Source organism: Thalia democratica, chromosome 5 (assembly GCF_965202585.1).
Source record: "Thalia democratica chromosome 5, ktThaDemo2.hap1.1, whole genome shotgun sequence".
Taxonomy (NCBI): domain Eukaryota; kingdom Metazoa; phylum Chordata; class Thaliacea; order Salpida; family Salpidae; genus Thalia; species Thalia democratica.
This window is the reverse complement of record NC_139169.1, coordinates 70335160-70350238: the sequence shown is the minus strand read 5'-3', so window position 1 is coordinate 70350238 and position 15079 is coordinate 70335160. Positions and strand designations below refer to the sequence as shown.

General features: G+C 25.5%; 1 protein-coding gene across 1 annotated transcript; it reads right to left on the bottom strand.

Annotated features, from left to right (window-relative positions):
* Positions 1 to 336: 336 nt before the first annotated feature.
* Positions 337 to 14546, bottom strand: LOC145836823 (glutamyl-tRNA(Gln) amidotransferase subunit B, mitochondrial-like). Its single transcript, XM_082944595.1, has 11 exons — positions 14397 to 14546; positions 10654 to 10767; positions 7292 to 7466; positions 6583 to 6705; positions 6061 to 6174; positions 5546 to 5627; positions 4592 to 4702; positions 4145 to 4259; positions 3698 to 3831; positions 2964 to 3084; positions 337 to 850 (listed from the first exon to the last, which is right to left on the bottom strand). The coding sequence occupies exons 1-11, from the start codon at positions 14544 to 14546 to the stop codon at positions 575 to 577; spliced, it is 1515 nt and encodes a 504-aa protein (XP_082800721.1). The 3' UTR covers positions 337 to 574.
* Positions 14547 to 15079: the final 533 nt, after the last annotated feature.

Genomic DNA, 15079 nt, shown 5'->3' with positions numbered 1-15079 from the left:
TTAAGTTAGCAGCGCTTCTTTCACTTTAAAAAAAATATTTGAGTTCTTTTCTAATTTTTCTAATTTAAAAAAAAAAAAATTATAATAATAAAGATCAAATTAAAAAAAAAATTATTAGAAGTTAATGTTTTCATACTGCTTTTGATTTTTATTGTTTTAGAATTTATTAAATTTACAGCTATACACGTACAACTTGAAGTATAGTAAAACAATTAAAAAACAACAAATATTTAATTAAATGTACTAAAACTTACAAATTGCCTATGCCAGATATTAAAATAACACTAATCAATTTTAACAAAACCGTAACTACACAAATGAAAACATGATGTGTTAAAGGTTTGAGATTTCCTCATCAATAAAATCTCATGCAAAAACCGTTTAAGTTATTTTAATTTCAAAACCATAATAAAAGTTAGTGAACAAAAATACTTTATAAATCAAATTCGACTTTATTAGACAAAGAAGTTTCATTATAATAAATAAAAACTAGTTGCGTACAAATTTTAATCTAACAAAAAATAAAAAAAAATTTAACTATAAACCAAAAACAATCACTACAATTCGAAATTAACTAGCAGTATTTATCTAAGCTGAATGTGTTTAATTTTTCTTTCAAGTTCATTCTAACTAGTTTAGCGTGGGCGTTGCCATCGGATTTCGAATAAACCTTCTTGCAAAGTCTGCCCAACAACTTGTCCGACTTCTGCTCAAACTTCTTTTGTTTCTTGGCCTTTCTGGTTACGAGTACCTCGTTGATTTCTTGCAAGTTTTCTCCAATCACTTCTGTGCACCATTCGTCTATTTTGTTTTCATCGTTTATTTTGTACCACTTGTTTTCCTCCACAATCTATTAAAATGTTTTTGTGTTGGTGTAAACTAAAAAAATAATCTTCTTAATAGTGTGCTGGTATCAAGAATGTTAAAACTTGTAAAGAACAATATATAAATGATGCTGTAACAAAATTCAACAACATTTTTGATAAGTAATTTTCAGGTTATTAGTATTAACAAAGACCAAGCCAATCAAAACATCGGCGAAAGTCTGCAGAGCAGAAGCCTGGACTTTCGTATACCGTGACACAGCTCAAGTTTTTGAGGTTGTGACTTACTGACTGATGAGTCCTAATTAGGAAAAAACCAGTCTCAGTCTACCAAAGGCTTGTGGTCTGATGATCGAATTGGTATGATCAACCCTTTTATGAAGAAAAACATACTTTAACATTGACAATAACCAAAAAAAGACAAAGTTTTAAAAGGAGTTCTAAAAGTTGGAAGAACAAATTTAAAACAATATTTTTCATTATAACTTATTACTATCTTTGTAAAAGTTCCTTCCTCCCTATTAGTTTACAGTATTATTGTAACATGTTTATATTTTGATATTTTTTGGTGATGATATTATACAAAAAATTTGTATTTTGTATCAAACATTTATAATGGTGATAACTTTTTGGTAAGTTATATTTCCACGTAAAAGAGCTCAACTGAAAGCAGCAAACAATTTCAAATTCATAGTTTTTTATTCAACACAGTGTTTCATACGTAAACATTAATATAAATTATTTATTCTACTTTACAAAATTTATAAAAAGATTTATATTAACATCAAGTTGAAAAATTTCTTACTTATTTTATGTAAAAATTTATGTAAAAACAAAAAACCTAAACATGGAAAACTTTAGAATTGTTCTTTTTTTCTGACTACAGATACGTATTATTGATTAATAAATTACCAATATAGTTCACAATCATAATTAAGAACTTATTTGACATTGTTAAATATTGTTAAAAAATAATAAAGTTTTTGTTTAGGTTTTCCCCAGTTTAAGAAAAAAAAATTTAATGATTTTACAGTTTTTTTGTTTAGGTTTTCTCCAGTTTAAGAAAAAAAAATTAATGATTTTACAGTTTTTTTATTTAGATTTTCAATTTTCATAGTATTCCACACATATTGATACTAACAAATAGTATGTACAATATAATAATACGACAACTTTAATATCTTAACTAAGGCGTTGATAAAAAAAAAGATTTATTAAGATATAGTAATACTGACTTTTAACAAAATTTACAAATGCTAACAGATATCTTTTAACTTTTGACCGATTTAAGCTTGTTCCAGGAACTGTAATCTAGTACAGTAACCTCTCGGATCTTTACGCACTCGTGACGTTACGCACTCTCGTTTAGTTACGCATTTCAGAATTCTACAAAATTCAGAAAGTTTTTTTTTTTTCAATATTGCACAAATTAGGTTTAATGTATATTTTTAAATTAAAATATGTTTCTGAATGCTAACACACATCTATATGTCTTTAGACTTTGTAAATTTATGTTCCTTGACTAATTGATAAACATTTAGTTATACCTCAGTATATCAGAAGTTTTGTTAACAATAAGAGATTAAATCAAAATTCTGGAATAAAAATGACTGTGTTTAATAATAAAAGTAAAATTAAATAATGAGAGTTTAAAACACAAAGAAATAATACAGCAGTCTTGCCCTATATATTAATAAACACCATTTTGTAATTGTATAGAAATTCTTAATTATAATTTGGAGTTTGCTAAGTAGAATAGAATATAAATGTCACATATAAATAAAGATAAAGATAATTTCTACTTATTATTAAAATAGTAAAATTATTTCTACTCGTATTATCATTATTTTATAGAAATTCAAATCCTTTTTTTTAATATATGTATAGTTTTATCTGTTGTTTTCATATTTATAAATGAAGTAAACAAATAGTTAAAAGTGGGAAAGTGCCCAGTCTGCTTTTAACTTAAAGCAATATTAAAATACAGCCATTATAGTGAGTATATTTGGTACCTCTTGTTTCTTTACGATCTCTCATATCTTTATGCATTTTTCTGTGGACACAATGTGCGTAAATAAGCGAGAGGTTACTGTATACTTATACTGAAAACTTAATCTTTTTAAACGATTAATATCTAACTTGTAGTGGAGTCTTGTCGGAATTGAGTGAAAGTTTGAAAGCTTCACCACAACTTCTGCCGTCTATTTGGTATGTGTGAGCCAAATTCAGCAAGTCCGATAAATCATCAGCTTTCAATGGGCTGTTTATGTAGAGATAGAAATTATTTTTAGGACATCATAGTATTGTTGCAAAAAGTACAGTTAATAAAGTAAAAACTATTGTTTGTTATTAAATATCAAAATACACTTTGTATTGCACAATTCACAACTTACATACCATATTTTTTTTATTATAACTTTATTTTTAGTTTGCAAGGATAAATCAGCAGGAAACTTTTTTATTATATTTTGTACCTTAAAATTATAGTTTCAAAAAGTTAAAATTTTCTTCGCAACTTAAAAAAATATATATATAGCTGTTCAGAAAAATCTACAAAGTTTTTATGCACATATAATTTAAAACGTTTTCAGGTTCAAAACCTTTCTTCAATAAATTTTCATAGACTATTAGAACTAAAAGCCTCAATGCGTTTTAAAATTATATGTGCATTATAACTTTGTGGAGGTTTCTAAATAACCATTTGTTTCTTATATACTTGATGCCGTAGAAAAATTACAAACAAATATTGACTGTGTCATGGACAGGTTTAAGCGTTATATTCAATATATAAATCTTGCCTTGGTTAATTAAAAAATAACAATAAGCTTTTAAATAATGAACATACATAAATACATATTAAATGTAAAACTTACCAAGTTTTGAAACACAATTTATGTTTTTCAAGATAAGGCAGCAAGTTAACTCTGACAAAATCAAAAGTTAATTTCTTATCGAGTGCAGGCTGATGCTCTATCATGGCAATGTAGTAGTCTGCCATACGGTTTTCCTACGAAACATATGTTTTGGACTTTTTAGATTTTGTGAAACTTTTATCTAGTCACAGTAAAACACTTAAAAACTTAAAACCAATTTAACAATAATATAAATATCTAAAAAAAAATTTTGGCATACAGCATCGAAACAGTCAAGTAAACCCCTTAAAAGGGTTTTTTTAATTTAAATAAGCAAAACATATTGATTGTAAATCAAAGTATCTTTGTATTTGTTCTAATTTTAAATGAATGTTTATTTTCTTTAAAATAACTTAGTTTTTGTTGATTAAACAAGTATTCTTAATTTAAAAGCAAAAAAAAACTTACCAGAATAAAATCAACAGCATCTTTACTTAAATTAAACTCAACAAACAATTTTTTTCTGTATTCAGTTGGTAACTTATTCAAGTTTCTTCTTAAATTATCAACATTGACTGCATTTCTAAAAAGTAAAGAGTTTAAAGAAAAAACTTTAATAAGCTTAATTTATTTTTAAATTTTTTTTTAATACATTTGAATACAAAAAATAATAATTCTAAACTTACACAAAGATACAACTGATAATTGGACTTTTTAAAACATTTTTGGAATCAAAGCAGGAGTAAAAAAAACTCTAACTTAAAATATTTTTTAAGTCCACATACAAGTTCTAATAAAAAAAACTAGTTGAATTTTGTAATCAGATTGAAATATTAGTACCTACCTAATCAGATATAAACAATTAAATAACAAACTGCTTAAGAATAAAAACCAATTTAAAACAAAACAACCAACTCATTATTATGCATGGTACTATCGTTATGTAGCAACAAAGGAGGTAGATTTCCATCATACATGAATCTGTAATCGTACGAAGTTTCCTTTTTTCTCTGACTTTTGGTTGTTCTGTAAGTAATATTAACAGTTTAATTTACAACAAAAATAACTGTCTTTTAAATACTATGCAAAACAGATGTAGTCGTTTTTATACTAATTTTTTTTAAAGATATGCTTACAGTTGCTTAGTCCTAATCAAAATGTATTTATTTCAAACTAAATTTAGGAGTTGAAGCTAAAAAGATATTACTAGTTATTACAATAAGTATTAAGGAAATAGAGAGGTCCGACACATTTTAAAAAAAATTCATTGCCTATTATTTAAAAGCTTAAAGGATAAGCTACAGTTCAATTCTTATTAAGATGTTAATTAGTGACAGAAGCTTAGTTCAAACTGATCATAGTAAAATTATATAAAACTATAAAAAAATATTGAAATATTTGACTTACATACAAAAGCACCTTATTTTCTTTTCGTTTAATAAAAATAACCGTTTGTTCAAAAAATAAACTCAACTAGACTACTTTTTACAAAAAAAAAATAGAGGCTAAATTATTGTAAGATCTGTAAAAAGTAAAATTACCAAATCTGGCCGAAGTAGGACTATGTTTTTCAAAACTTTGAAACTTTCCTAATGTGTTTGAGAAAAAGGTTAAATGTTCATGGTTCATATTTAAAAAATAAATCTTAATTACAACTATTTTTTTAAGTTCAAAGTACTTAAGGCATGGCTAGAAAATCTTTGATTTTTAAATATATTTTTTATTTCATTTTCAAACATTTCTCAACAAATATTTAAAACATTTAATTAAAATAATATACAAACAAACTCTTAAATAAGTTTGAATCTAATTTAATAAATACTTTTTCTGAGGGTTATAGTATTTAAAAAACATATTTTTAAAACTCACCCATCACTAGTCAGACCTCTTGTTTCTTGCACAACTTTCCCACCATTTTTTAATATTCCTATTTGACGTTCTATTTCATAATCTATAAAATACAGCTTCATAAAACTTTCTACACTTTTATGTTTAAAATAAAAGCAACACTGGTGGTCTAAAAAACTTTTTAACTGTATTAAGATCTTGGATAAAAACTTATGAGTTATTTGTAAAAGCTTCTAAAGTTCTTCAAGCTCAAATAAAAGCTCGTTTAATTATACAATATTCAAAAAACATAAAGAGAAACAGTATTATAAACAAAGTATTCGAAATAAATTTTTGAGACAACAGAAATAGTGTACACCGTATATTATTTTAAACAATGGTATCAACAAAAATTAATTATTTTTGATTAATATGTTGGTAATTGTTTAACTTTTGAACTACTACAATCTTGACGTTTCTCACTTATAATAAATGCTATTTTAAAGTTTGTTAAGCACTTAACAAAAACTAACTAACTGATAATTAAACAAACTAACCAATAGCCTGCTTGATGCCAGAAAACCTGTTGATATTTTTCACTTCAGTCCTCGTGCCAAGCTTATCAGTGTCATCAGAAACTGAAATGTTCGCATCAACTCTGAATTCTCCTTCTGTTGTTTAGCAATTGTCAAATGTAAACCTCATCAAGTCAAATAGTACAACTGTTTTATAGATTTTTTAATGCCTGGGAGAAGTTATCAGAAGATGAGTATAAACATCATACTTTATAAAAGTAAACTTATAATTTATATGTATTCTAAAGACCTTTTAAAAGTTTTTAGTATTGAGGATATTTTCTTTAAAAAATAAGCCTTTTTTTTACTTTTTTTTTTGTTTAATATAAATTTTAATAATGACTGTTAAAACCTTCAAAGTTATCATTTACTATTTGTTTTATAATGGTTTAATTCAATAAATCGAACATAAATCAAAAAATGAAGTGTTGTAACTTACATAAAACTTTTACTTTATTTTACAAATTGCAACTTTGTTCATTAACTTATTAGTGTACATCAAACCTTCCATTTTAGCCTTGCAAGTTTCAGCGTACTGCAATATGAGCATCAGCTCCCTGACGAACGAGCAAGCTTCGTCTGACGTGCGAAACGATGGTGACGTCACTATTTCAACTAATCCCACTCCTGTGTGATGTAATAATTAGATTTTGTTGATGGCCCAACTTGAGTGAGGGTATGTATTTAGTTGAAAATTTATAACTCATAATTATTAATTTGTTTAAAACTAACATGAATAAAGTAAAAATGAATGTATTAAAATGTTTGTGTTAATTTTTGTAATAAATAATTTTCTTTTTTATGTTTTATCATATCTACATTACAAAACGGCTTACAATTACATTAAAACTTTTGTCAGAAAACCTTACTCTGTAGTATTTTTGTGTTTAAGCACGATAAATTATTTAAAAATCTTTTATAAAAACTTAAATAAGCTTTGAGGTTTTAGTACTTATACTTTAGCTTAAAGGTTTAACATTTTTAAAAGGTGTATTGGATATACACTTTTAAAAAGGTTTTATGAAAATACTCTCTAAAACTTAAAAAACATCATAGTTTGAGAGTATAATGCTTTTCTTTGTTGTAAACATACATCAAATTTAAACTTTACAAATTAAAATAAGTGCTACTTAGCTCATTAATCTGCTTTTAATAAGAAAGCTTACAATATTTTACAACACAACAAACAAACTTAAAAATTCATGCAACGAACCCGCTCTGTTGAGGCAGATCAAAGATTTGTTGTTTTCGTGCAAGGATTTGCCGCTGTCCTGTTCAATTTGCACCTGCTTGATGTCAGCTTTCTTGGTCACTTCATCACTTGTCATGTACTCAACGTACCCACCATTGGCAATCGGGTGCCTCTGCTGCGTTATCTGGTATCCTTGCTGTGAAAAATATTTACACTTCGTTTATTAAATAGTCAAAGTAGCATGGCAAACAAAAGTCAGTTGAACTAGTAGTTTGTATCTTAAAGGTATCAAGTATCGTTGTGATTTTTTTAACTTGATTCGATTAACAAGTACTTTAAGTGATCAAAATCTAAGCTATTACTATTTTTTATACCATTATTTATGATGACTACTTGAGAGCCTGTGGCAAATACCAATAAAAACTAAACACCAGGTTTATATCTTAATACTTGTGCTGATTGTTGTAAACTATATTTGTTGTAAACACTGTAAACACAAATATTACAACCAAGCCTAAAATAAACTTTTGGGTTCTAGTCTGAGTATATATTTGTTACAAAAGTATACATTGTTTGTTACAAATGCATGGTAGATTTAATTTTTTATTTTTTTATTATTTTTATAAAATTTTTTACACATCCAAACAATTCTTTTTCGTTACAGGTATAAGGTTTCCACTCTTTGAGTTAAAAAAAACCATACTAAGTAACTAAAAACTGACCTGAATCATCCTGAGTTTTTTCAGGTGCTTAAAAAAAAATTTCAACTTTTCAAAGTTAAAAAAAAAAAGTTTTTTTATAAAATTGGTTATGAAATAACTAAGTATTGCAACTATGTCAAGTACATCTCAATCAAAATCTAAAATAAACCGCCTGAGATTTAAAAAAAAATTAAAACTATCCTGAGTTTTTCCATAAAAAAACAAAACTTTTCTGATTCACCCTGAGTTTAAAACAAAATTTCAAAAAACTCTGAGTTTTCCTGAGTCATCCTAAGATTTCCCTAAATTATCCTGAGTTACCTGAGCATCCTGAGTGTGTGGCAACCCTGCAGGTAGAAAAAAGTAAAAAATAACATCACAACAAAGTAGAAAAACTATATTGAACTGAGTTGCTTTTCAATTCAAAATTGTAAATGAAAGATAATAGTTCTTTTGAAAAGAGTTTTATAAACTAACTTTCTAAATATTTTAATAAATATGAACTTATAAAAAACAAACCTTGGTCACAAAACAAAAAATCAATTGACTGAATTTATTTTGTTAAAATAAAAATGATAAGATATTTATCTAAACTAATTACTATAAATTACAATATACTTAGTTTTACTAAAAGTTTTTATTTATTAATGTCATATTATTAGCAAAACTTTTAGTTAAAACTTTTATTAAAGGTTTTATTGGAAATAATTTAAAGCAAAGATATCAATATGCAACTTAGAGTGGATCTGTTGCCCCTCAAAAATGATGTTTTTAGTAAACCTTAGCTTTTGGTGCGTGCCAAATCACATAAAATGACAGTAAAAAAATAGCTTACTAGCTTTTACCATACTTAGGCTTTTTTTTATTTTTCTCAAACCACCCTATGTAAATTGTATGGGACCTTAGAAATTCAATCTTCAAGTTTATATCTGAAAATTTTTACACAACCATCACAAAAACTCATTCAACGGGTTTTAATACGATTTGAAGAAAGTATAATGGAGGCACTTCTTGATTTTCTCATAAAAAGTAACAAAACATGATAAAAAGTACAGAAAATCAAAAAATTACTTCATAAAATTTTATACAAATTGTCTTAAAATGCATACAATAAGTTTTTGTAATGGTTGCTACATGTACAAAAAAAATCCGCCAAAAACATGAAGGTTTAATTTTTAAGGTCCAATACAATTTACATGAGGGTTGTTTTCAGAAAAATCTAAAAAGTGCAAATATGGTAAAAGCTAGGAAGCGCAAATCTTTTTGTGCTTTTTTTTATGATTTACCACACATAAAAAGTTGCACTGAGCTTTACACTTAGATTGGAGCAACAGATGCACCCTTATACGCACAGTTTATTTTAACCATAAAGTTTTATTAAAAATTGATTTAAATAATTTCTTGTAACTCATGAAAAAAATAATGATAGAAAAAATAAATAGCATAAAGAATTTAAAACAGTGGTGATTAAATAATGTACTTAAAAAAACTATTTTAATATCACAATAATATTACAAATTTAGAGAAACAGCAACTTTTTAAATAACATAAACTGTACATTAATTCATTGTTGATATAAAAAGGTTCTAGATCAGGGCTTCCCTTGGAGGCCATGACAGATACCTAGGGGGCCACGAGCAGCAAAGGGGCAGGAGGGGGGCCATGAGCAGTGAAGGAGCCACTGGGCGGCCATGAAGTCATAACTTGAAACTTACACTAGATATTTCCGAGTTGCAGATGAAGAGCATAAAAAAGGTCTTAGGTGTTTTTAATGGTAGTTTAGAAACTTACACTAGATATTTTCGAGTTGCAGATGAAGAGCATAAAAAAGGTCTAAGGCGTTTTTAATGGTAGTTTAGAAACTTACACTAGATATTTTCGAGTTGCAGATGAAGAGCATAAAAAAGGTCTTAGGTGTTTTTAATGGTAGTTTAGAAACTTACACTAGATATTCTCAAGTTGCAGATGAAGAGCTTAAAAAAAAGGTCTTAGGTGTTTATAATGGTAGTTTAGAAAATTACACTAGATATTCTCAAGTTGCAGATGAAGAGCTTAAAAAAAAGGTCTTTAGTGTTTTTAATGGTAGTTTAGAAACTTACACTAGATATTCTCAAGTTGCAGATAAAGAGCAAAAAAAAAGGTCTTAGGTGTTTTTAATGGTAGTTTTTGAGTAATCTTGTTGAAGGGGGCCATGGTTTTTCTACTTTTTTTAAAGAGGGTCATTTGCAAAAAAGTTTGGGAAACCCTGTTCTAGATTAATTTAAAAACAAACTATTTTTACAAAAAAAAATAAATCCTTTTAATTTAAAATTTTAACACCAAAACAGAACTGCTTTAAATTAATCTAAGTCTCTTAAGAAAGTCTTTTCTTTAAATTTACTTGAACACCTTGTAAAAAATTAAAATTTCATTTGTTGTAATTAAATAAAAATAATAAAATACACTGAAACTTATTTTTTTTATTAATAAACGAAAAAGAACTGTTTTGAATTAATCTAAGTCTCTTAAGAAATTCTTTTCTTTAAATTTACTTGAACACTTTTTAAAAAATTAAAATTTCTTTTGTTGTAATTAAATAAAAATAATAAAAAACACTGAAACTTATTTTTTTAAATTAATAAAAAAATCACTAATATTTTTAAAAGCAATTTAAATAATAAATATCTATCTATTTCAACTTACTGGCATGTCACCATAAAAATAGTGTTTTCTTTCAAATATTGACCTGTAATTTACTTGACAGTTTAAAGCAAGACTGGTAGCAACTGCTAATTCAACACTTCGCTTGTTAATTACCTAGAAAAAAAAATCTTCTTGTTAAAGATAGTATTTTTCAAACAAAATACTATTTTTTTTAAGTTTATTTCAGTTGTAAAATAATTAAAAAACGATTATAATGTATAAGAGTTACATAAAGAAACTTTGAATTAACATAACTTTTTTTATACTTTGCAACATTGTCAGAAATTAGAAAAAGCTTTTAACATGTAGCATGGTATTTACACAATCTTTTCTTTATACTAAAAACAGTTGCTGTGACAAAAACGGTTACATGACAATTCTAATTTGGACAACTCAAATTACGACAATTAAAATTTGAACAACTCAAATTAGGACAATTCAAATAAAAAAAAATTAAAAGACTCTATCTCAAAAATTTATATAAATTTGAAAAAAAAATGCCTATGTAGATCTTATTAATATTGAAAAGTGTAAAATATTTTTCAAGATATTTTAAAACTACTAAAAATAACTATATTTTTACTTTAATAAAGCCATATCTCAAAAAATGTTTAATGTTTTGCACAAAGAAAAAAAAATAGCCTGTTGATATTAATATGATTTACATATGCATGTTTTATTTTAAACAAAAATAACATACATATTTTTAAAAATTTTAGTCGTTTCAAATTTGTATTAAGAATTTGAATAGTTGTGCACCCAACTAAAACTATCAATCAAAATAAAAACCTTTAAACTAATCTAGCTTATAAATATTAAAATACAAGTCGTTTGATTATAAATAGTTATAAAAACAGTTCACTAGGCAGCTAGGTTAAAATTGTTCTTTGATTTGTTTAGTTGTGTTTATGAGTTTAACAACTTTTATATTATGTTTTATAAAATAATTTTAGACCATAGACAGGGCATCTACCTTCACATTCACTGATCTGAAGCCTTTTTGAATGCATACCAGTGGCAACCTTATTGACGTTATAAGGGAGTAGAGCAACGCAAACTACCATACTACAAATGATCTGCCATAACTACATGTTCTGTTTAAATGTTTTTTCTTCAATACTAGCATAACAACATGGTTTAATAAAAATAACATTTGAGATAGTTCATTTTGCTCTGCACCCCTCTTGGTGTCATCTAACATTGCACTTAGTTTTAACTATAAACCATTTTTTATAGATAAAAGAGTTTAAATTAATTTTTGATATATTTTTTTTTTGAAAAAGCTGTAATATTTTAACTTTGGACATTTTTTCTTCTCAATTTTTTAAAATTTAAAACTTATCTAAAAGTATATCTATACTTTTATTTTTGAACTGTAGACATCATATTTTCAAGAAATGTTTTTTAACCAGTTTAAAAGATTTCTTTAGTTATATTTTTTGATATTCATTAATATTAAATTTAGACAAAAATAACTTACAAAAGTAGCTAATAAAAAAACTAAAACTTTACTTGGTAAAATTATTTTAATACTAGTAACTAAAAAAGCATATTATGTATTTAAAATAAAGGAGAAATTAATTTGTTTGCAAAAATGATGTTGTTAAGGGCATAGGGTGGTCCATCTTTATTTTTGCAAATTAATCTTATTTTTATTTAGTTTTATCTAAGTTATTAGACATTTTTAACCACTTAAAAATATTAAAGTAATTTTTGAGATATAAGCAATATAATTCAGTAACCTCAATACGCTCCTAATGTATTGGGCACAAACCAAAGAGGCAAAAAAAAAACTATCTTACTAAGAACCAATATTTTCTTTTATTTTTTAACCAATTTTCATCAAATTTTTACAAAAAGGAAATTTTTAAATTAAAAAAATATTTAATGCAGCAATTTTTTATTTTGAAAAAAAAAAACTAATGTTTTTTTACAAATATTAAAACCACCTATTTTTATGTTTTTTTTTTTATCAAAGGTTTTTTTATATTTTTAAAACTGCAACATTAAAAGTCATGTAAACTATATAAGGCACATTTTCTGATAGTTTGAGGTCTCTAGCTCAAATAATAGGAGAAGATAGATTTTTAGTGTTTTTTTAATAACCTTTTTTTTTTATGTATAAAAACCTATTAAACTTTTATATTTTGAATACTTATATCTTGAAAGTTAAGTGCAGTTAAGTGTCAACAGATATCGTTAAAAAAAAACCAAATACACTGATTGAAAATTAGTTTGACCCCTTCCCCCAATGGAATTAAGTGTAAAACTAAAGTAGTATGTAATGGATACCAAATTACACCTGATAATTGTGTTTGATAATACAGATCTTGAAAGAACAAAAGAGAAATTTAAATGTGTAGCGTAAGAATATAAAATAATTAGTAGAATAGCAATTCTAAAGACTCACACTTGCATCATCACACTATGTTATTAATTATGAAATAAGACAATAAGAATTCAACAGGTGAAAATATATTAACTAAATATTGTCTGGGTATATATTTACCCTCAGATAAAATAGTATATAAATATGATAAATAATTATAAAATAGTTTTAACAATGAGTTGTATAAAAACACGCACCAATCATTGTACCAACAACATTGTACCAATAATATAAACGCAACAACTTCCTTGCAGACAATGCTAGTATCAACATGTATTTTCCCAGAACTTTATTTTATTTCATTTATTTATTTATTTTCATTAATTATCAATGTTAAAATTGTATAAGTTTTTTCTTATGTAGAGTTTTTGACATTAGTATTTCGTGCATGGTTTTCTATATTGTTAGTGTTACAACTTTATGATCTTTATATATAATATAACCACTCATTTGTAATTCCTAGATTATATATGTAGTATAGGTAGCATTTAATAGTTTAAGTATGATTGATTAATATTCATCATTTTTAAGTTTTATTACGGTTTATAGTTGGAATTGAAGATACACTAAAACCATTTCATTTTATTTATTTAAGTAAACCACCATCATTTCAGCAAGGTTTAAAGTTCATTAAGTTTATGCAAAACAATAAACAAAAAGTTTAATCTTCTTTTTTTGGAGCTTTAAAATATTCAAACATATACCAACTCAAATGGTAAAAAGCTAGATATTATCTAAAATACAAAAATGTTTAAGTTTTGATGATGGGGTATGTATATTATAAATTACAAGTAGTTGTAAGAACTTAGAAAATTGATAAATAATCTAACTGGTTTCAGTATAAATAAAAAATACAAGTATATAACCCAAACTATTTATTTTTTAGTTTTTGTGTTCAGTGTTGTTTTGTTTGATGTTTGTTTTTATTCAACAAATTTACCAAGGATTAGATTTTTAAATTTTAAGTAAAGTGATAATAATGAATTACAACTATTGTTGGTAAACTACAATTTAATATTTATTTACTACAGATTTTTTTTAAATTTTCTCTAGGCTTTTTAACTTTCTTCCAGATTTTTATAACATAAGTTTTCTCTCCCTTTTAGTGCAAAATTAAAATTAAGATTAAAAAACAGTATAATGCCTAAAAGTATGTTTAAAAAAAAACACCAAATACAAATATTAATATAAAGCTAACTATATAATTTCAGCTCAATATTAGAGTGACATTATGCTCGGTAATTACTGAACATTTTACTACTATAAAATTGACTTTAGTTTTAAAAAAAAATTGTATATATATCACATGCACCAACTTCTAGCAAACAGTAAAATCAACTAACAAACAACATACAGGTAAAGAACCAGGCATTGAGGCATCAAGGTTGGATACACATGAATTTGTGGGGGCCAAAAATTTTTTACCAGCCTTTGAAAACAGCTTCGAGCTGGTGTTTAATTGAGCATGGATTTCAAGTCCAATAACTGGAAACCATTTTTTCATTATTAATCTTAAATTTGAATTTATATTTTGTAATTTGAACAAGAACACAACATATCATGTTCATAAAATATTACATTAGTAAGTTTAAGTACTTCCCCTAGGCTAAAACTTTTAAACTTACTCTAAGAAACAACTTCAAGGAGCTATGCGTTCACGAATCAAATTAAGGCAGGACAACCCAAATTAAAAAAATAATATTATTTAGAACCACACCTGTAAAAATTTCTAATATCTTAAAATTAAAAATAAAATTATTTTAAGTATTTGTAAACTACATAAGTTTAGTTTTAATAGTGTTATCACATCTATTTGTTTTTTAAGTAGCGTTCATTAATATACTAAAAAGTAGTTTTCTGGTCGGTGGACGAAATAAACTGAAAAAAAAAATTGCGTGCTAACAAAAAACTTCCACAATGACTTTATAATTTGCCAAACAAAGTAATACAAAAATTTAAATTTTTTACAAAGCAAATTTATAACCAAAATGTTTGATTTTTTAAACAAGTAGTTTCTACTAAAAACGTGTCAAAAGA